Genomic DNA, 22,875 nt, shown 5'->3' on the forward strand with positions numbered 1-22,875 from the left:
CCCCAAAGCATTAGCCTGGGCCCCTGGATTACTAGCCCAGTGACATTGCTACTGTTTCCACTGATAACAGGTTCAAATGCTTTGTTTCCAATGTCTCAAAGTGTCAACAAGTTTCAACTTAAAATAAAAATTAAAACATTTCAGAATCGATACTAATTTATTATTGTAATAGAACATTTAACAACTTTTATAATCCGTTGTCGGCATTTTACCCTTATTAGAGATTGGTTTAAATTGGTCACTGATGAGTTTTAGGCTTGAGTGCTTGGATGTGCGAACAATCCTTACAGAATAAACGGAAATGCCCATTATATGATATTCTTTACTAGGTGTCCTACCTGTAATATTGCAGCTCTGATTCCAATTGTGCTACACTCCTCTGTAAGAATGGAACTTGTTTCGCTCTCGTTTCCAGTTCCTTCACCTTCTCTAGGCTTCCCAACAACGCTTGGCGCGCCTCTTCCACTCGTTTCCTCATCTGTAACTGCTCCTGCTTCAGGTTCCTGTTGCACTCTTCCAGCTTCAGCAGAGCATCCTGCGATCGGCTCAGCTCCCTCTCCATCTCCTGGTTGAACCTGATGGCCTCTTCGATCTGCCCATCCCTGGAGCTGCGGATCAGCTCGATCTCCTTCAGGACGCTCTGCAGCCCCTGGTTCTGGTTGGCGCTGCTCCGGAGATTCCGGCAAGTGGCCGACCTCGTCCAGGCCAGGAAGCAGTCCTGGGACTCATGCCTGGCGTGGCTCTTCCACAACCCCACCTGCAGGGCCAGCGACCGGGCATCGCTGCTCTGCAGAGCGGCCCTCATGTCCTCCACCAGCTCCCTGAGGCTTTCGTTCTCCAGTTCCAGCTTGGCGATCTTGTCTTCCGCCTCTTCCAGGGCCACGATGTCCTCGTAACACTCCTTGCTGCAGGAGTCGTGCTGCCTCCAGGACAGTCCCCTTCGCTGCTGCCTGTCGAGCGACGATGCCCTTTGGCGCTTCTCCTCCGACCCAGGTAACGACGGAGCGGACTGGCCGCCGCAAGTGGTTTTCTTCCTCCGCCTCAGGGGGCTCCTCAGCCGGATCTGGGTCTCGATGTGCTCGCTCTCCTTCCCCACCAGCAACCGGCCGGTCTCGTACTGGCAGCCGGCCCTGGTGCTGAAATGCCCGCAGAGCTTGGCGTGGAACTGGCGGAAACTCAGCTCCTTGGGCAGCTGCTCCAGGATTCCCGCGCACTCTTCCGCCTCGGAGTTTCCGTCCAGCCCCAGGATCTCGCACAGGGTTTGGAAATCCTCCCCGGGGATCCTGCCCTCGCCCTCGCAGTCCAAGTGGTGGAAGATTTCCTGCAGGTACTGATCCAGACCCGTGGCGAGGACAATGATCTCGTTTTCAACGCCCCGGTCCAGCCCGTAGTGATAAGCCAAGGCGCTGACGATCCACTGGGTCCGGCGTGCTGGACACCTGTAGGGATCGCAACTTTCTGATCTATCCATCTCTTCTCACCCACCCACCGCCCCACCTCCCCCTTCTCCTCCAAAACAAAAAAAAAACAAAATCAAGAATCACAACCCCTGATCACTTGTGGAGTTTGGGACCCAGCCGCGGTTTAAAGCCGCCGAGCTGGCCTCTTCCATGATGTTTTGTTAGTGAGTCCGGGGGCCCTCAGACTGGAACTCAGGCGAGTCTGTCACTTTGCTTCGGATGAAGTCCGGCCCTTGCCTGATGCCCTGAATTTTCAGCACTCCCTGCTGGAGTTGGAAGCGACTATCAAAATAGAAAGTACACGCGGAGATGACGCCAGCAGCAGGGGAGGAGGGGACGGGAGGGGAGGGCGGGATGGATGGGGTGGTCCGGACTATTCGAGATGTCACTTCGTCGTCGCTAAAAGCAGAAACCTTTGCGGCATCTTCGCCTCTCCTGCACCTGCAGTCGCTTTACCCCCAGTTGCTTTTTAAATGTCTGTGCAGGTTGCAGGTGGCCTGCGCCCAAACCGCTTTCTATATTCTCTGACTGACTTCAGGAGACCCGCCTGAACATTATTGAGGAACTGTTACAGTTTAGAATCAGAGAATTGTTACGGCACAGAAGGAGGCCCTTTGGCCCGTCGTGTCTGTGCCGGCCCCCTCCGTAGGAGCAATTCACCTAGTGCCACTCGCCTACCTTCCCCCCACCCCGCAATGGCCCTGCAAATTTTCCCTTTTCAGATAATGATCCAATTCCCTTTTGCAAGCCTCAGTTGACCCTGCCTCCACCACACTCTCAATCAGTGCATTCCAGATCCTAACCACTCGCTGCCTGTAAAAGTTTTTCCTCATGTCACCACTACTTCTTTTGCAAATTACCTTAAACCTGTGCCCCTGGTTCTCGATCCTTCCACCAATGGGAACAATCTCTCCCCAACTAATACGGTAATTCTGCGCTTAACGTTGTAGTTGTGTTCCTGAAAAGTGCAACTTGAATTGAAACAATGTTTAAGTGATTTCCCCATTATAACCAATGTAAAAGCTTTAGTTAGGTTCTGCAGAAACTTTCCTGTCAGAAAAAAACCCTGTAAGTTGAAATACTTTACATTGCTAAATTGCTGTATTCATAAACAAAATAACTTTTAAGATAAAAATAAATTTAAAAATATAAAATAATTATGTTAACTTTTTCTTCTTAGCTCCTGCTTGCCTTCTCTTCTGCTTGCCAAATCACCTGCTCGCCAACCCTTTAGCTAGCCACCGATCATGATTCCCCACCCTCCCGTCCCACTCCCCCAGCCCTCCTGGTTGCCACCGAACCTCCCATTCGCCACATCTCTCTCCTCCGCTGTGAATGAGGGCTTGGGAGATGAGCAATGTGAGGCAGGAAGCATCCACCGGAGTGAGAGCAGCTTCAAATTGCAGGGTCGCAGAGGTAGACCACAAGCTGGTGAAGTGGCGACGAGGGGCCAATCCAAGCTGGCGCTGCTTGGGTCACACGACCCCACATCACACCCTGCACATAGCAAAATTAAAACAAAATTCTTGATGCTAAATGCAAGTACTTGTCCCATTAACTGACCAATGTTAAATCAAAATGACTTAAAACGGGGCAACTTAAGGCAAGAGAGGCAAGGAGTGGGAGGTTCAGCAAGAGGGAAGGTCGGCAGGGAGAAAGAGGGACTGCAAAGAGAATTAAGGTCGGCAGGGACTGGGAGGGTTGGCGAGAGGCGGGGGTCAGGGAGCAGAATATCAGTGAGTGGGAGGTTTGGTGAGAACAATCAGCAGCAAACAGCGAGCGAGGGAAGCAGCAAGTCAGAGTGACAACGAGTTGGAGGGTTGGTGAGCGAGAGAGGCATCAAGCTGGGAATCGGCGAGCTGGGATGGCAGCAAACGGGAATTAAGTGGAAAGAGTTAGCGTATTTCTTTTATATTTTTGAATTTATTTTATTTTAAATGTTATTTAATTTAAAAATTTAGGAATTTAGCAATATAAAGTATTTCAACTTACAGAGTATAATGTTTGAATGTTTTTTTTTCTGACCAGAAAGGTCCTACAGAACCTAACTACATCTTTTTCATTGACTATAATGGGAAAATCTGATTCACTTAATGTTGTTTCATTTAAAGTCACACTTTTCAGAAACATATCTACAATGTTAAATGAGGAATGACTCTTGCTTTAACTTGCCCTGTTTTAAGTCATTTTGATTTAATGTCGGTTACTATAAGGCATTTTTGCAGGGGGGGTGGGGGTGGGCAGGAGTAGATAGACGTTGATTTACAGTTAACAGAAACAGACCTGCACAGCAGTGACTTAATCTGACCCTTAGCCTGATGAAAATCATCTTTTTACATAGAAAGAAAGCCAATCATAAGTGGTAAGCAGTTTGAATAAAACCACTCTGACAGACTGACAGATATAATGTGTCTAATCAATTTTTCATGAGTCAAATTGATTTTTGACTAGTCCAGACTGTTCTCACGGTCTAATTTAAGATATCCAAAATATCACACTTTATTAACTGTATACATTGTACCATGTTTTTGAGATTGGATCTGTAACCTTATGTTTATGCTAATTATAAAAGGATGTGAAATTCAGCTATCAATACCCCATACAGAAAAATGCCGCTTTTAACTCAACATGCCAGAGATGTTCCAGGGTAAGGAGCAGGCAGCCTTTTTGATAATCTCCCTGAAACTCAGTCCTGAAACTAAGCAGCTTTGGAAAGTGTAAGGCTGGGTTTGTGTTCCATCCCAGCCCATTCTTATGCATCTATTTAATTATTTCATCAGTGAGCTTAGAACCATGACTGCGTTTATTGTGTGCTTGTCAGGCCGACAGTGGTGGGGTGGGGGTGGGGGAGGTGGTGTGTGGGGATGGTGGTGGTGTGGTCCAATGTCAATATGGTGGAGGATTTGGGTGATATAAAATCTACTTGCAAATGACATCAAAAGGAGTATCTGCTAAAATAATGTGCTACACAATTAAGAATTAAAGTAATAATGTCATTGTACTCTAATTGTTAGATTATGATCTTGTTCTAAAAACTTCAGAATTTGTTGCAACGTAGTCTTGCCATTTTTCAATTTTAGGTTCATAATTTTAAAAAATTTACTGTGAGCATTTCTAGCAAGGCCAACATTATTTGTCCATCGCTAGTTGTCCTTGAGAGAATGGTAGGTCTTCTCCTTGAATGTGTTCCCACAGCACTGCCAGGTAGGGAGTTCCAGGATTTTTGCCCAGGGGGGATGACAAAAATGGCGATATATGTGCAAGTCAGGGTGACGTGTGACTGGAAGGGGAATTCCGAGATGCTAGTGTTCCCATGCATTTTACCATTGTCCTTCCAGGTGGTGGAGGTGCAATCTAAGAAACCTTGGTGAGTCGCTACACTGTGCACACTCAGCACACTTAGTGCACTCTGCAGCCAGGATGGAGGGGGTGGATGAATGCTGATCAACTGGGCTGCTTTGTCCTGAATAGTGTTCTTGGGTGTTGCTGGAGCTGCATCCATCCAGCCAAGTGGCAGTCTTCCAGCACACTCCTAACTTGTGCCTTGTAGGTGGTAGAGAGGCTTCAGGAAGTGAGGGGGTGAGCCAATGGCTGCAGAATACCCAGCCTCTGGCCTGCTCTAGTAGAAAGAAAGGATGGGAAATAATGTAATTTCTCAAAATGAATTAAGATGAAAAAACTGATAGTTTAATCTAATGTACTGCATATGAATAGCAATAAAACAAGTAAATCCAACATCTGTTCATCCCTCAGTCACTGCAAATCTGTCAATTCTTTGATTTAAATGAAAAACAATTGAAAGAAGCTACCGCACCTGCCGTTCCACAAGCACATTGTGAAGAGCAAGTTTATCTTCCAAAGGTCGGGACAACTTGCAGCTTGATAGATTCATTTGTGAATGAATTTTTTGAAAACAGACAATATATAGAATATCAAATAAATAAGGCCTCAAAGCCATAACAATAGACCAAACACGAGGAGCTAAGCTCAACATGACCTATAGCTTTCAAATTTTGTACTTAATGATTTTTCTTGCACTAACTGGAAGTTGTGCATTTGTCGATATGCTTCATGATTAAATGTAGCTTGCAGTCTGCTCCCCTTTCACCTTTGGCAGACATTGCAGTTTTCATTTATACGCTAGATTTAATGTTCTCCCTGGAAACCTGCACACCTGCATAGAATGTTTGGCAGGCCCAGCAATGTTTGAGCTTTTAAAAAAAATTATCTTGCAATATTTAGATATTAGTAAGAATACAATATTTCATAGGGATTCTAGCAGAGATTTCTTTTTGAAATTCATTCCGCTCTTCAAAGAACATATTTTAAAGCAATTTGTAAAAACATAGTCAGCAGAGCAGCTGGAGCAGTAAGCCCCAACACTGGGAGAGATCTCCCCACACACAGCAGAATGGAGCAGAGTTGTTCAGGCCCCTCTCTCACTCTGCTATAAACACTTCAGCATAAATTTCTCAGTAGCATCTGCAACTTCCACCCTAGTTGCATGGCAATAAAGCAGCAAAGCATTTAGGGAACATTTGGCCCTTTGTAGAGTTGTTTCACTAGCCATCTGTTTGTTTTTAAACATTGTTAAGTTAAATAAATGATGCAATATATCCATCAGCAGGAATCATGATAAGACTCAAAGCCAATTTTGTGCATATACTGCACAAAGTGGAGCCTTGGGGGGGAGAAATTGGTTGAGGCCACTAGAGGTCAATCGTAACTTGCTCACATTGGTGTTAACAGGGCAACAAGGGCCTCATGGATTCAGTAGACTTACCATTCTGTTAATGTTGATTGTCTTCCTGCTGCCTCTTTAACAGGGGCTCATCACCAGGTGGTAAGCCCCTTTTAAAATGCAGATAAGATCCTACAATGCACATAGGACCTCTTTGCTATTCAAGGTGGCCCACGCATGTGCCCTGCTCTCTCGAATTAGCTTCACTAGCAATTGAGCCAATAAGGCTCCCAAAACATAAGTTTTCAATTGTTTTGTGGAGCACCAGTGGTCTGCAAGCAGGGAAGGGGACAAGGAAAGTGTTGGAGGGCAAGGCTGCATTTGAGTTTTGCAGCAGATGACTCAGACAAGTGATTTGATGGGGCAACCTACAGAAGGACACAGACTGATGCACAACACAATGCTTGATGCAGTGGGAACCTGCCAGAAAGCACAAAACTTAGATTCCATCATTTGCAGCATGGATGTGACCAACTCCAACTGCACACTTTTGGACCCAACTATGATGTAGTGTCTGATGCGCGATGCCTCAGCTTCCATTGCAGCTCAAGCAGCCTCCTCTCTTCCTTTTCCTTGTTTTCCTCCTAAGCTGCTTGTTATATTACTGATGCTAAGGGCTGCCTTGCTAGATGGCAAGCTCTTGCAGCATACAACAGGCCTTGATGAACCTTGACACCCACAGGTTCTCCACCAGAGCAGTCGAGGTAGTGGAAATGTTGTTTCAGTAGGATGATGGTCTGTTCCATCACCTCTCTTATGGCAGCATGGCTTTCATTGAATGCATGCTGTTCATGTGTGTGTGGTTAGCCCTTGTCATCGAGTAGCTACCCTTTGGTTTGCTGCAGTGACTCAAATGCACCTGGCACAGCAGACTACATAATCATGAAGCCATTATGACTAGTTCCAGGATTCTGAATGTTGACCTGCATGTTTCACTGCCAGTAATCACAGACCAAACAGGTGTTGGGTGAATGGGATCCCCTGTGAGATAGGCAGAGCTGACTTGTGGTCAATGGCACCCTGCATCATCATCACCTGCAATACCAGCAAAGCCATGTGCTCATTCTGCCTGCTTGTTTCTAGCAAGGCAGGATGAAATGCAGTTAGCTCTCAATGCATAGAGTGTCAGGGACCTCCCTCACTCAATAGTGGACATCAAACTGCAAGGTGTTGCAAGTCTCTCCAGCCCCACACCAGAAGGAGCCAGATGCAAAAAGGTTCATTACCACAGTCGCCTGGCAATGTGGTCGTTGCCTTGCTTGGAGGTTGCAGTTGTGGCTGCAGCAGGAGGCAGATTTCAGTGATGATGTCCTCACTGAAATGCAGAAGTTGCATACGTTGTTCCTTGCTGAGGTTCAGGTTGGAGAAATGCTCTCTGTACACCTTGGACAGTATGGCTTCCTGCTGAGAAACCCTTTTCCTGCCTCCTCTTCTTCCAATGACATGTCCTCCTCTGCATGGCCTCCGTTTATTCTCCAAGTCATTCTGTTATTCCAAGGGGACTGTCCACTAGTGCATTCATGTCTGGGAGCAACTGGTTTGTACAGTAGCTTGGAAGTCAGCAAAAATTCCATGAGCACCTGCCACCATTCCCTTTACACTTTTATGACCTTAAACAAACTATAGAAAGAATTGAGATAACAGCCAGAGCAAATCAACCAGCAACTAACCTATAAGCAATACTCCCTGTGATCTGTGCCGCCCCATGGTTGCAGAGCAACCGAGAAGTCCCCACACAGGCATAAGTTGGTCCCTTTAAGTTATGGCAGATATGAGGCTGGGCAATTTTTTTTTAAAAGGGCTATGCGCTTAAGTAAATCGCCCATGCAACCAAAACAAAATTATAGGGAGTGTTGCCTATAAGAAGTTGATACTTTAATCAGGGAGTCCGTCCTGCTGCTGAACACGTGTTCAGCTTTGTGAGGTTAACTGGAGCATTGAGCTCCGAAATGACACCTTTGGCACCAAATCAGTGTCGCAGGCAGGTGGCTGTTCACTTGGTAATTTGCCCCAAAATGGTACAAGTGGGTGTAATTTGGGGGCTCCTGGGCATCCGTAACACAGAATGTTGGCACAACTAATCTCAATTTCATGTCAAAGCTTTCAGGTTGATGGCTGGGGTGTATTGTGAGCGTGACAGATTGAACAGCCTGTAAAGGAGCAACAAGGGTGTGGTCGGAAAAAAAAGTTGGCTGTGACCAGGAGGAGGGACGACGCAGAATATCTCCCCCATTCAGCTGGACAGATGGGGGTAAAAGTTGTAAAGTAAATGAGAATGACCACATTGCCCAACACAGAGCTTTGTGGGGCTAGTGAAACACGTTACAACGTAGTGCGGTTCTGTTACACCCTCCAGCCCATGGTCTGCCTGCGCCGCCAGGAAGGTCTCGCACTGAGATATATATTCCCGCCTTTCGATTTGAGTGACCTGGGTGATGGCGGAGGGATACCCGGCGCGTCACACGGTGGCGTGGCGGAGGGAGCTGCGGTCTGTTGCTATGCGACGGGAAGTTGAGGCGAAACTTTCGCCTCGACAAAGCGGTGTTCGTTGAGGGGGTGGTGGCGCGTGGTTAGAACTGGCTGCGGCGTCCGGAGCCCGGGAGCACCTCCACCGGCAGCCGCCCAGGAACAGCCAAAACCCTGGGCTGCAAATGTTCCGTATCGCCGCCGCTCTCTGTGTTAGATCGAGTCTTGGTTTATTTGACCCCTGTTTAAACTCCGCCACCTTCATTTATTATACCAAAAAAAAGCAAGGGTCAGGGTTATACTTCTATTTTCCGAATGGAAAGCCTCAGCCTGGGTGGCGCGCGCAGTGTAAGCGCTGTAAAGAAAGATTGTCTGAACTGAACTTAGAGCTGGTTATTCTGCCTCTGATGTTAGTAACAATGACTATTTCAATCATTCTTCCACAGGACGACTCTGTCGAATTTGCGGACGATAATGCAGCTGTTGGCGACAAACATCTCCGGACCACCGTCAGCGACACAGGAGGAAAGGCACCAGCCCGGGATCAGACCAAACCAAGTAGCTCAGCGCTCAGCCTGGGTGCCCAGCCAAGTAGCTCAGCGCTCAGCCTGGGTGCCCAGCCAAGCAGCTCAGTGCCCAGCCTGGGTGCCCAGCCAAGCAGCTCAGTGCCCAGCCTGGGTGCCCAGCCAAGCAGCTCAGTGCCCAGCCTGGGTGTCCAGTCAAGGGGCTCAGCGCTCAGCCCGCGTGCCCAGTCAAGGGGCTCAGCGCTCAGCCCGCGTGCCCAGTCAAGGGGCTCAGCGCTCAGCCTGGGTGCCCAGTCAAGGGGCTCAGCGCTCAGCCTGGGTGCCCAGTCAAGCAGCTCAGCGTTCAGCTCGCATGCCCAGCCAAGGGCCTCAGTGCCCAGCCTGGGTGCCCAGTCAAGGGGCTCAGTGCTCAGCCTGGGTGCCCAGCCAAGGGCCTCAGTGCCCAGCCTGGGTGCCCAGTCAAGGGGCTCAGCGCTCAGCTCGCATGCCCAGTCAAGGGCCTCAGTGCCCAGCCTGGGTGCCCAGTCAAGGGGCCCAGCGCTCAGCTCGCATGCCCAGTCAAGGGCCTCAGTGCCCAGCCTGGGTGCCCAGTCAAGGGGCTCAGCGCTCAGCTCGCATGCCCAGTCAAGGGCCTCAGTGCCCAGCCTGGGTGCCCAGTCAAGGGGCTCAGTGCTCAGCCTGGGTGCCCAGTCAAGGGGCTCAGTGCTCAGCCTGGGTGCCCAGTCAAGGGGCTCAGTGCTCAGCCTGGGTGCCCAGTCAAGGGGCTCAGCGCTCAGCCCGCGTGCCCAGTCAAGGGCCTCAGTGCCCAGCCTGGGTGCCCAGTCAAGGGGCTCAGTGCTCAGCCTGGGTGCCCAGCCAAGGGCCTCAGTGCCCAGCCTGGGTGCCCAGTCAAGGGGCTCAGTGCTCAGCCTGGGTGCCCAGTCAAGGGGCTCAGTGCTCAGCCTGGGTGCCCAGCTAAGGGGCTCAGTGCTCAGCCGAGGCGCCCAATCAAGGAGCCCAAAGCCGAGTCCCCAGCTAAGGAGCCCAGAGCTGAGTCCGAGCTTGCCTGAGATTCCCACCTCCCATGCCAAGATTAACACTGCATCCTCCTCTCGCCATGTCAAATTCACCGTGACTCTAACAGTGGCCATTCCGAACGGTATGTGATTAAAACACTCTAAAACATTCCTCTTCATTCCCAAGGCAGGTCTGACTCCCAGTACCACGTTCTTCCCCATAGGTAGGGCAAGGGGGCATGCCCCAAATCCCCACTAGCCGTCCAGCCAGCGAAGCCAACTTGTGCCCAGAGGAGTCTGAGTTGCCGTGTCAATATACATTTTTACATGCTTGTTGTAGTCCTGGAGCCAGTGATGGCAGAGGCTCCAATTTTCTTTCCATCACCTGACTGACCAGGAATCTCTCCCACTCTTACCATATGTTGGAGGGATTTACAAATTGATACTCAACCTGTTTGGCCACATTCCTTGGCAATCAAGTCTTGGAATGGGACTTCAACCTGGAGCTTCTGGCTCAGAGGCTGCGTACACCACTGCTGTACAAGACCTCGTTAAAATATTACAATATGTAAATATCATTCCCTACTTAGAATGCATACACATTGTTGGTTGTTTATCAGTGTAAAATGTCAAAAATCGTGCATTACCTATTAAATTTAAATTATTTTTTAATCCACATGGTTTCAACAGCTCAGAACTTCTGAAAAGGTTGAGTTTTCTGACTGCATAAGTCAAGGACTTCCAGTTGCAATCACTGTGACTTTTCATTTCCTTCTAGTTATCACAGTTTCAGCTTTATGTCTTAAAGCAAATTGTTTTAATAGCTTATTATCAAATTGCCTGGAAAGCCTTTTGATCCTATTAATAGACAAAAGATACGGTCCCATAATTCATAGATAATTTGTTCTCTGAAAATGTTACTGCAAAAACATCATGGCTTGAATGTCAGGTTATTGTGATTCACAGGTCCTTCACACATCTTTCTTCCTTCAAAATGCCAGTACCCCTTTACTCTTTTTATCTTTAAGAGAAGCCATGTGGCCAATATTATGGAAAGGATTAAAACTAGAAATTACCATTGTTGATATTAACATACAAATATTTAACACATTCATTTAAAAATCTTTCTGCTATTTTAATGGGAGCATTAACCCCACATGGTTTGATGCCTTATTATAATGGCAAACAAGAATTTGCTAATTTTGCCAACAATACTTTTTCCTTAAGTGCAAAATAAAGAGTAAATTTAATGGATCAGAATTATATATATGCCACGATTTACTGTCCAATAAACAGAGGGTCTCCGGTTATGCCTGGATTTGAAAAATGAAAGGACCAAAGCCTGCACTGACTCACGATAGCTATTAAACTAATGTGTAGAACTGGGAGGAAAGACAACAATATCAGCCTTGGAATTAGGATATATCCCCATGCATCTTCAAATTCCATTGCTGGTGATGTTTTGAATTATAGCTTCAGTTCAGACAATAGACTTGTCCTGTATTCATGATCAGTGCATCTAGAGTTTCAATAATTAACAGTTATATAATTTTTATAAATATATTATAGCTGGTAGCAATTGTACAGTTCATGCACCTATTGCTAAGCTATATTGAAGTTTATGTTATTTGACTTTAGGTATTTTTGGCGCAATGTATCTTGTAGCGGTATTTGTTTTTGGTAAACTAAGCACTCTATTAATTATGGAACATATATTTCCTAGTGCAAGAGGATGACAGAAGGAAAGATTTCAAAAAGTCTAAATCAATGAAGATAATGGAAGCATCAAAACCCCAGAAGTATTATCATATGGAATGGTTTCTTCTCCCAAATGCTGAACCAACAAAACTCGATTTAGTGACCTTTGGATCAGCTGCTAAGACCTATATGGGAAATGACTGCCAGGTAGAATTTTTTTAGAAGTCACGGAATTATTATCAATTCAGGAATAAAGTCAGATACATATGAGTAAAAGATGGGATTCTGTGTTCATTTTATCTTCCTGAAGAAGATTTAAATCCATAGAAACAAACAAAAGTCTAAACAATTTTTAGCTGCTGACTGCATGCCTCTGCCCCTCACTCCCAATACCGTTGTCTGAATCCAACCAGTCAGTCCATTTACTCCTGCTGGCTGCTCCCAATTCTAATTCTTTTCAATCTGTAACTCCAGCTACCCAGTCTCTTCCTTCCCACTGTGTTGTCTTTGCTGGTGGGTCAGCCTATTCTCCTCTTCGTCACTTGCCCATTCGCATTTGCCCTCTTGTTATCGACTGCTCCAATGTCTGACACCAGGCATCAGCCCCTTATCAGATTATATTTATAACTTTATAATCCCTAGGTAACAAAAGCAGCTCAATTCCTACCAGTGGAGAAATATACAGATTGGACATTTGAATCCTAAACTACTAGTTGCATTATTAAATATTTTCAGCTAGGCCCCCTCCCATTGAACATTAGTAATATAAGCTCCCACTCAGCAGTGTGTCCAGAATCCCTGTGTCACATGGAGCGGTTTGTCCAGGATCTTTCAAAGTCACTGAGAAGCCCACCTCCAACACCCCAACCAAGCAGCTGACCTCTTTCCCCCATCACCAACCCTTCGGTGCCTGATCGAGGGACCAAGCTTTGAGAAGAAGGTCCCACTGAAAGCCACGTCCCTGCCCTTGCTGCCAACCTCTTCCTTCCCTCTGCCGTGACCTCCATTCCGCCCTTACTCACCTTTGGCTTGTGGTTTCTCAGTGATCCTGGGCCTCTGGTGGGTGCATTGTCAGCAGCTGCCACCACTGCTGCTGGCACTGCATTCAATGCACAGCTGTTGGCCTCTCATTGGCTGGCAGCTCTCGGGGGGGGGGGGGGGCAGATTTCCTTCCCCAGGACCCTGAATCCCAGGGAAGTGCCGATGGACACTTAATTTGGCGGGCCTTCCCAAAGGAGGAGACGTAGGCCTCTCGCTGGCTCTCCAGCCAGTGGGTGAGACATCCATCGCCTGCTTTAAGTACCACCCTCGGAGTCTGTAGATATAACAGTGGGACTACCAGGATGTCACATTTAATACATTTTTAATATGATATAAACAATGATAGTGAGAAACAATGATAATCAATGATAGTGAGTAACAATGCAACCGCATAGGACAGTTCTAATACAATTACACTATTGTATTGCTTTTAATCACCAGTTTTGTTCCTATTTCTTATATTCGTAATTTTTTTATTTCAGTTCTGAAGAAAGGTACAAACTCATAACATCATAACCATTGTCCCCCTTATTTTTTCTTGTGCATAGTCTGTTCATTTCAGTGCACGGTACCTTTAAATGTTAATGCGGTATCTTAAAGGTAATGACTTGTGAGTGGCCTGTGCAGTCAATTCTAGGTTGCTGTGCACGCATGAAGCTTCAAAGGAAGATTGATCATAACCTATCTTCTCTTTACAGACGCTGACAGATCTGCTGCATATTTCCAGCATTTTCTGGTTTTATTTCTGCCTTTCTTTTTAACACTTCAAAAGTTAGATTTTTGTTTTTTTTTAAAAAAGTTGTTGGCAACTGTAACTGTAATCTGCACAAAACATGGCAGACAATTTTATTTTTTGAAATTGGAGCCTGAATGATTTAATTGACATCAACAAATCATGAAGTTGACATAGGAAAATCACTGGCAGATGTGGAATTTACAGTGGGAGAAGCTGACACAAAAGTGTGACAATAGGGAGTAGGGTTTATAGATATAGAATGTGCTCAGACCTAAAAGTTACACATAGAAATCATTTGAAGACTGGTCTCATGTTATTGCTGAGATACAATGTATAAACCATTTGAGCTTCACTCAAGGTAGCATTTGAAACAACATTGGGATTATTTTCTGGCAAGGCTCCTTAAGCAGCACCTTCCAAACCCATGACCGCTACCATCTAGAAGGACAAAGACAGCATATACATGGGAACACCACCACCTGGAAGTTCCCCTCCAAGCCACACACCACCCTGACTTGGAAATATATCGCCGTTCCTTCACTGTTAGTGGGTCAAAATCCTGGAACTCCCTCCCTAATAGCTCTGTGGGTGTACCTACACCACATGGACTGCAGCGGTTCAAGAAGGCAGCTCACCACTGCCTTCTCAAGGGCAATTAGGGATGGGCAATAAATTCTGGGCTTGCCAGCAATGCCCACATCCTGTAAATGAATTTTTAAAAAGTTGTGAACCAATGCTCTCCCTCTAAATTGAGCAGTTGCGCAGCAATCCAGGTGTTCCTGCATAGGCCTTTAAGTTACCATTCGTGCACGGCCATGCATAAGAATTCAAAGGTCCTATGCACTTAAAAATTAGAGGGGGCATTGTTCCATTGTTCTTCAATATCATAAGAAAGTTATGAAAATGTAAAGTTTTAATAAGAGATAGATTTAAGCTATGTTTAAAATTATTTCTTTTATTACAATAAATTGTAGATTCTAAGGCCTTGGGTTGACGGTGAACGGATGTGGTTGGTCTTCCATCATAATGTGGAGCTGTCAATTACGAAAGAATTACTGTTAACGCTAGGCTCTCATCTAATGACATTTCAAATATGGGACAGTAAGGATAAAATGTCCTCCAAGGCTAGGTTTGATCGACCCAAGGGCTTACGTCTTCTCATGGAGAAGGAAAATACAGGTGAGTAGGAGTCTGTGAAAAATTCTGCAGTCTCAATAAATCCAATAAATAATTAGGCAGATTTTATGGAAGAGCACATTTGACAAAAGAAACTCAAGTTGTTACATAAGAGAAACAAAGTCATTTGTCAGCATATGATATAAATAATGCTATAGTTATATATGTAGGACCCAGAAGCCCATTTTAAAATCTAAACACCTGAAGACAAATGATTCAGATTAGATGTTGGGTTTAGAGAGAAGGAATAGACTGGATCTTAAAACTATCAAAGATGAAATATGTTATTAGGTAGGTATTGTTTCACTGCTATTAATAAAATGCTTGAAAAATGGCACTGTGGTGGGACATTTGATTGGTCTGACAACATACTTTGCTTTAGAGTGAAACTTCTTTCTTAGCTGTGCCACCAAAGGAGACACAAAATAGAAGACAAGGAATTCACTAGTAAATACATCAGTTGGATTTCTCTTTCCAAATTTATGCTTATATTAAAAAAATCATGCATTACCTTGTCAGGACAACAATCGTGTCGTGAGAATTTTTTAAAACAAACAAGGCATGTGTTATTATCATTATTTTGACACAATGCGTAAGGATCCATCCAACTGATTGGCTTTCCTTTTGGCAGATGGAGAAAAACTTTTCGTTCAGGAGCAGTTGAAACTATTAGAAAACAGTCCCCTCTTGACAACCTATAAAGACCGTCATGATATGTACCCTGAAGATCTCATAAATGTCCTTGGACAAGGTAAGAATCAGAGGACACAAAATCTAGTTGTCATGCTTGACAGTATTTTTATTTAATTGAAGCATTAGGAACAGTTTTCTGAAAAAAGAACTGAAAGAAGTAAGAAAGCCCAACATCTAGCATGATACTCCTTTATTCCATGAACATTGCAGGGCTTTTTAAAAAAATGTGATTGTGATTTATAACCAATAGATTGTTAGGTATGGTTTCATTTAATATTTCTTCATAAATAGATTTTCTTTTAAGAGAATTTCATGGCTTGTGCCCTCAAAGCGAACAGAGCTCCGCTTTAGCAGCATAATAATACATGTGTGTTACATGTTATAATACTCCAGTTGCTAAAATGTAATGTATGAGCTGATGCAACGCAGGCAATGGGAGACCTGTTAGACATCTCCCCCCCTCTCTTTCTCTGCATGAAGTGTCCTTGTTGTCTAAGGATTGCTCATCATGGCTTAGGCCATGATATCACCAAGGGGCAAGGCAAGGAGGTGGGACCCAGGAACTACCCCAGCCACTTATAGGGATTGAACTCATGCTGCTGGTGTTATTCTGCAATATGCTCCTGTTTTTGGGTGTGTGGGGGGCACAGGGTTCATGCTGGTACCTAAGGCGCTCCCAATATTGTGCCTGCTACCTCATTTCAATGGAGCTCGCACAGCATGAACCAGAAGTGGAGAGGTGACCAAGCTATTGCTAGTAAAGAGAAAGTTAGGAGGACTATTTGGGGCAGCACAGGTGAGTCCATTGAGCGGGACGGGGATTTAAGTGAGAAGACAACGTTGGGAGGGCGGGGGGATGAGGATGAGGATTAGAGGCCACCGAGGAAAAGAAATTGGAGATACGGCAAGAAAACGAGGCTCAGGAATGGTAGCAAATGGGGTGTGAGGGTGGGAGCACGCTAATGGCGCCCTTGTCAAGAGCACATTCTGTGTGAGCTGTAACAGCAGTAGCTGGCAGCACAGCACGTTCCCCTGGGAGTGGGCAAAGCTTATGCAGTGGAAACCAAATTCAGGTGAAAGTTCTGAAAGGATTTCAAGCTGGTTCCCAATCACAGTAGGAAGCTTGCCTTTTTGACCATGAGGGTGGGATTCCTAGGACTTTCCCACACCAAGAAAAAGAAGTGAAAGAAATCCACCAATGAGAGAAAAAGATGAACCATTGAAATCACTTAAAATATTTTGTGCTGTGGTTTGAGGTGACATCTTGTTTTTTCCATCTGAAAATTTGCTGGTAAAAACATTATAACACTGAAACCTATAATAAAAGCTTCTGAATTAAAGACTTATTCCTACTTATAGTTTTGCCCATGTGTTAAATCCCTGGAAAATGTTTCCTTATCAACCCTTCCTTTATTTCAGGAGCCCATGGCTCAGTTTTAATACTTAGCTTGTGATGCTATTCCAAGTTTTCAATTTTGAACTTTTGCTTTGGTGATAGTGGGTTCTCAAGGTTCACTGTATTACTGCTGATATTATTTCATCTGCATTTGCATTTATTGTCATATTGCAGACATTGTGCTCCCATTGTGGCTATTTTCACCCGTGCCATTTGTCTGCCAACATTATTTCCACTCTGCTCCTGGTGTAGAGACTATATGCCTGCTTTTATTCTGAATGTGTCTGCACTTAGTGTAAGGTGCCCCAGCTGAACGTTTACCTTCTCTAGTACTGCCACATCCTAGGAACCCCCACCAAACCCAGTGCTGTCAAACCCCGAAATCCCCAGAGTGGTGCTAAACTCAATGGCCTGCTCTCTCAGTAGCACAAAAATGTAGGACTCCGTATGTTGCTTCCTATTTCCAGCCCTCCCTTGCTGCTAAACGTCAAGACTCCAACTCTTCTTCATCTCCTTTGAATGTTCCTGGACCCTAGGCCATGCCCAAGTGCTTCCAAATGTCAGTAATTCCTAGCACAGCAAATCTATGCCCCTCACAGAGAAGCGACAAACCCACAAATACAGCTTCCTCCAACCCCACCCATTAAGTGGTACCAGATACTGAAGGCCCAGCCTGACTGACTGCAACTCAACCTCAGACTTTTTCTTCCAAATTCCACCTTTAAGAGTATACCCAGATGGCAGCCCTCTCTGCTAACTCCTTTGCAGATCCTGGTGTTCTGTGAATACTGCCTCCCATCTGCTGACACCGCCATTCCTTGACTCACTGCTCAGCCTGTGTCCTCAGACCTACATTTCCTCTGACCCTTCTTTGACAGCCTGTAACTGGCTGGTACATCCTGGTAATCATCTTGTTTTGAACCCTGACCTTTAAACAAAGTAAAAGATAAAAATTGAATTCATAGATAAAGGAATACATATCAACAATCAAGGTTATGGTTTTCATAGAAAATCGCAATTTCATCCCTTAAATATGAGTATAAGTCCCAGAGCACTGTATAATAAAAACTGAATTGGCTAATATAGTCACTGGTAGTACAGGATACATCACATGGCATAACACTCACATTATAACCTGAGGAAATCTCTAATGTATATTTTGTAATATCAATTACTGCTTGTCTCCTTATACTACATACTTGTACGCTTACATCCTTTTTATATTTACAGCATTTTAAGTGTGTTGAGTATGAGTCACCACAGACAAAGACTAGTAGGATTTTTAGGCACACTGTCCCCAGAGACCAATTACAGCATTCAGACCGGTGGACACAGTTGCATGGCTACCAGAGACCAATGAACCATTCCTGTACAAACAGAAACTTGCAAAATCCCTGACTGTCGTGTTATTTTTAATCAACATTGGTCAGAGTCCTGCAAAATGTGGAACAAATAAATTAATCACATAATTAGCAGCAACCAATGAGACTGTTAGCAAGTGACATGAATTCTATCTGTTGCATATTTTATATCTCAGAGCTATGCAGAGATGACACTAGTTTCTGTGGGTAACAGGTTTTATTCACAGTGCTTTAAAATGTCCACTCCATGCTTCAGCTCTAGCTTCCAGCTCTTCCTACAGTTTGTTTACTTTTTCTGAGTCCTTACCAAGGCTTAACTAATCAAGCATGATGAGCATAGTTCAGTGAACAGACACACACATAACCAAACACAGAACAGGTGTATCATTGAACACTACACTATAGTTACATGGGATTGCTTAAAATTGTCAATCAATTGGACAAATTATAATCATTATTGGTTAGTGAGATTGCCAGAGAATACAAACACACAATTTTTAAAATATGAAATTGACACCGCTTTAACTCCCATGAATGCATCAGGACCACATAGTTCTCATAATCCTCATCATGAGTAACTGGTAATAGAGTATGGTTATTTATCATAGGGGTTTTGTTCTAGTTTTTAAAAAAAGTTGCTTTCACTCTTTTCCTCAAATTCTTTCTATAACGCTGCACAGATGCCAATATCTCATCAGACCAAGCCCATCCTGGATTGTCAGAAGCCACTGATGCTCAGCAATCACAGAGGTAAAATAGCCATTCACTTTCTACAAAGACCATTGTTGAAGCAGCACTGGGCAGTACAGGAAAGACACCAAAGATAGATTTCCTTTATCACGATGAAAAATTCATTAAATGTTGAAATCTACTTTATGTTTGTCCTATAGGCAGTGTTGCACTAAGTGTTACACTACTGTAATATATTGAGCTAGCTTTAAGTGTGTTTACACAGGGTGGGAATTAAATGGCCCAATGGGAGGGTCTTGCCCATGTGTCAGAGAACCAGCAAGGGAACCCCAGTCAGTTCCATGAGTGGAGGCCCAATGGTATTCAGTGCCCTTTAGGCAATTAAGTGACCACCATCCCTGACTGCCCATGGAGCCTTCCCTGGGATTCAGAACCCTGGCAGCGGAAGTAGTGTATGCCAAGAGCAGCTAGCCAATCAGAAGCTGACAGCTCCTTTTTGTCATCAGCATCACCGGGAGTGATGTCAGCAATGCAGCTACCAGAAGCCCAACCTCGCCAAGGGACCCTAGGCCAAAGGTGAGTGAAGGCAGGATGGGGATCATAGCATGGGGTCAAGGGAGAGATGGGGCAGAGGGGTCAGAGGCAAGGGCAGGTGGTGTCTTTCAGTAGCCCCTGTCATCCTGCAATGCCAGATCCCTTGATTGGATACAGACTGCCTCTTAATGAGGGACCCCACCAGGGAGGCCATCAGGAGGCACAGGAAAGCCATGCATCTCCCATTTAATCTCTGCATCACCTCCGAATCAGGGGAGGTTTGCGGCCACCTGGTGACTTCTGCGATTAAAGGGGCCCAGCCGAAAGGTTCCTACCGGGACAGGCTGGGTAAATTCCATCCATAGAGTTAAACAGCCAAAACGATTGGCTGAAGAACTATTTGTGATCAAGGAATATTACTTGTGAATTGATGTTGATGAACTTTCTGCTCACTAAGTAATATGATGGAATATTCAAACAGAGACAATTACCCAAAGACATCCCAAAGCACAAACACTAACTTATACGCAAATTGTGACATCCGAGTCTTCTGTGACATATATGTGTCTGTACTGTGACTGACACCTGGGCATAGTCAATGCTTTCAGAGAACTGATAGAAATGTTTCCAAATTGGTAGTATATTCGTTAGAATGATTATAATGACTTAATATGCCAAGTGTGTTGCTTGAGAATATAATAAAGAACTTCATGTCAAAGTTATTTATACGATGCTAAGCGGTGTATGCAGAAAAATATTTCTAAGCCTCAGTAAATCAGAAAATGAGCTTTGATAAAGCTATTGAACAGAATATACCTCAGAAACCAAATGCAACAGATCTCAAGGATGCATAGGAAGCATCCAACTTTCACTTAAATGTTTGAGATAAATATTTTGCTGATTTTACAGATGTGCACTGTTGGCATGGAGCCTCACCTGCTGGTTGCACATATTGGAAAATTATGGGCAGGTTGCCAAGTGCTTGCTGCTGTTCTGCTAAATGTCTGCTGAAGTTACGACAGGAGTTTTCTGTAACAGCCAAGCAATTTCAAGATCAATGTGTTTATGAAATTGCTAAAGCTAACACACAGAGTAAAATATTAGTGTATATAACTCACCTTGTCCACGTGTTAACATGGCTACAAGGAAACCAAAGCTAGGACCTGAATATCCAAGGAAAGACAGGAAGCTGGGAAAAGGTGGTGGGGTAGCTCTGTTAATGAAAAAGGGCATTAGAACTGTAGTGATAGATGACCTTAGTTTGGGTGGAACTAAATAACAGCAAGGGGCAGAAAACTTTGGTGGGAGTTGTTTATAGGCCACCAAACAGAATGCCAATGTAAAGACAGCATAAGTCAGGGAATGAGAGGTGCCAGGGGTAATACAGTAATCATGGGGGATTTCAATCTACATGTAGTCTGGGTAAACCTAATTAGTACTAATGTTGTGGACGACTAATTCTTCGAATGTATGCAAGATGTTTTCTAGAACAGAACATTGAAGAACCAACAAGGGAACGGGCTATTTTAGAACTAGCATTGTGCAATGAAAAGGGGCTAATTAATAATCTTGTTGCAAAGGAGCTTTTAGGAAAGAATGGCCACAATATGATAGAATTTTATATAAAGTTTAACACTGATGTCGGTCAGAGACTAGGGTCTTAAATCTAAACAAAGGAAACTATGAAAGTATGAGGGGCAAATTGGCTATGGTAGATTGGGAAACTATGTTAAAAGGTATGACAGTAGACAGGCAATGGCTAACACTTAAAGAACTAATACATGGTTTACAACAAAAATACATTCCTTTAATGCACAAAAACCCAGCAAGGAAAGTGTTCCAACCGTGGCTAATGAAAGAAATCAAAGATTGCATTAGATCAAAGGAAGAGGCATATAAAGTTGCCAAAAAAATGGTAACCCTGAAAATTGGGAGCATTTTAGAATTCTGCAAAGGAGGACCAAGAAAAAGATTAAGAAAATAAAAATAGAATATGACAGTAAACTAGCGAGCAACGTAAAAATGGACTGTAAAAGCTTCTACAGGTATATAAAAAGGAAAAGATTAGCAAAAACAAAAGTGGATCCATTACAAGTGGAGTCAGGAGAATTTATAATCGGGAATGAGGAAATGACAGAAAAACTAAACAAATAGGAAAATACTAAAAACCTTCCAGAAATAATGGATAATCAAGGCACTAGTGTAAAAAAAGAACTAAAAGGTACTAATATTGTAAAAAAATATTACTAGAGAAATTCATGGGACTTAAATCCCCTAGACCTGATGATCTACATCCCAGGGGGTTGAAAAAGGTGGCTATAGAGAAAGTGGATGCACTGATAGTCATCTTACAAAATTCTATAGACTCTGCAATGTTTCTGGCAGATTGGAAGGTGGCATATATAACCCCACTATTTAAGCAAGGAGGGAGAGAGAAAACGGGGAACGACAGACCTGTTAGCCTGACATCAGTAGTAGGGAAAATGCTAGAATCTGTAATAAAGGATGTGCTAACAGGACAGTTAGAAAATAATGGTAGGACTGGGCAGAGTCAACCTGGATTTATGAAAAGGAAATCATGTTTAACAAACCTGCTGTGGCTTTTTAAGGATGTAACTGGCAGAAAAGATAAGGGGGAACTGGTGGATGTGGTAAATTTAGATTTTCAGAAAACTTTTGATAAGGTCCCACACAAGAGGTTAGTAAACAAAATTAGAGCACATGGGATTGGGGGTAATATACTGACATGGATTGAGAACTAGTTAATTGACAAAAAACAGATAGTAGGAATAAATGGGTCAATTTCAGTTAGCAGGCTGTGAATAGTGGGGTACCACAAGGATCAGTGCTTGGGCCCCAGCTATTCACAATCTATATCAATGATTTGGATATGGAGATTAAATGTAATATTTCCAAGTTTGCAGATGACACAAAACAGATGGAAATGTGAAACAAAAACAGAAAATGCTGGAAAAACCCAGCAGGTCCAACTGTGGAGAGAAAGACAGAGTTAACATTTCGAGTCTAATCCTTCGGTCAGAGGGTGGGGAATCTTTGGGATTCTCTGCCCCACAGGGCTGTGGAAGCTCAGTCGTTGAGTATGTTCAAGACTGAGAACGACAGATTTCCACATATTAAAAACATCAAGGGATATGAGGATGGTGCAGGAAAATGTTGCTGAGGTAGACGATCAGCCAAGATCTCATTGAATGGTGGAGTGGGCTCAAAGGGTTGAATGGCCTATTCCTGCTCCTATTTCTGATGTTCTTACTTTAAAATCCAGAACTTAACTTCCAAGAAATAATACCTACAGGATTCTTTTCTAAGGCTTATAAACAGAACTTTGTAGGATGTGATTAGTTAA

At 44.2% G+C, this 22,875-nt stretch overlaps 2 protein-coding genes across 3 annotated transcripts in view; one reads left to right on the forward strand and one right to left on the reverse strand.

The window, feature by feature from the left end:
• efcc1 (EF-hand and coiled-coil domain containing 1) overlaps positions 1-1,507 on the reverse strand; it is a 79,178-nt gene extending 77,671 nt beyond the window's left edge. For both annotated transcript variants that reach the window (XM_078543447.1, XM_078543446.1), the window contains exon 1: positions 339-1,507. In XM_078543447.1, coding sequence (XP_078399573.1) covers positions 339-1,471 — 1,133 coding nt within the window. In that variant the 5' untranslated portion in view covers positions 1,472-1,507. The remainder of the gene's footprint in view (positions 1-338) is intronic.
• A 9,958-nt stretch (positions 1,508-11,465) lies between these two features.
• cfap92 (cilia and flagella associated protein 92 (putative)) overlaps positions 11,466-22,875 on the forward strand; it is a 122,578-nt gene continuing 111,168 nt past the window's right edge. The window contains exons 1-4 of the mRNA XM_078543038.1: positions 11,466-12,091; positions 14,636-14,840; positions 15,469-15,588; positions 18,968-19,037. Of these exons, the coding sequence (XP_078399164.1) occupies positions 11,954-12,091; positions 14,636-14,840; positions 15,469-15,588; positions 18,968-19,037 (533 nt within the window). The 5' untranslated portion in view covers positions 11,466-11,953. The remainder of the gene's footprint in view (positions 12,092-14,635; positions 14,841-15,468; positions 15,589-18,967; positions 19,038-22,875) is intronic.

The sequence above is a fragment of the Cetorhinus maximus genome, chromosome 6 (assembly GCF_964194155.1).
Source record: "Cetorhinus maximus chromosome 6, sCetMax3.hap1.1, whole genome shotgun sequence".
NCBI lineage: Eukaryota > Metazoa > Chordata > Chondrichthyes > Lamniformes > Cetorhinidae > Cetorhinus > Cetorhinus maximus.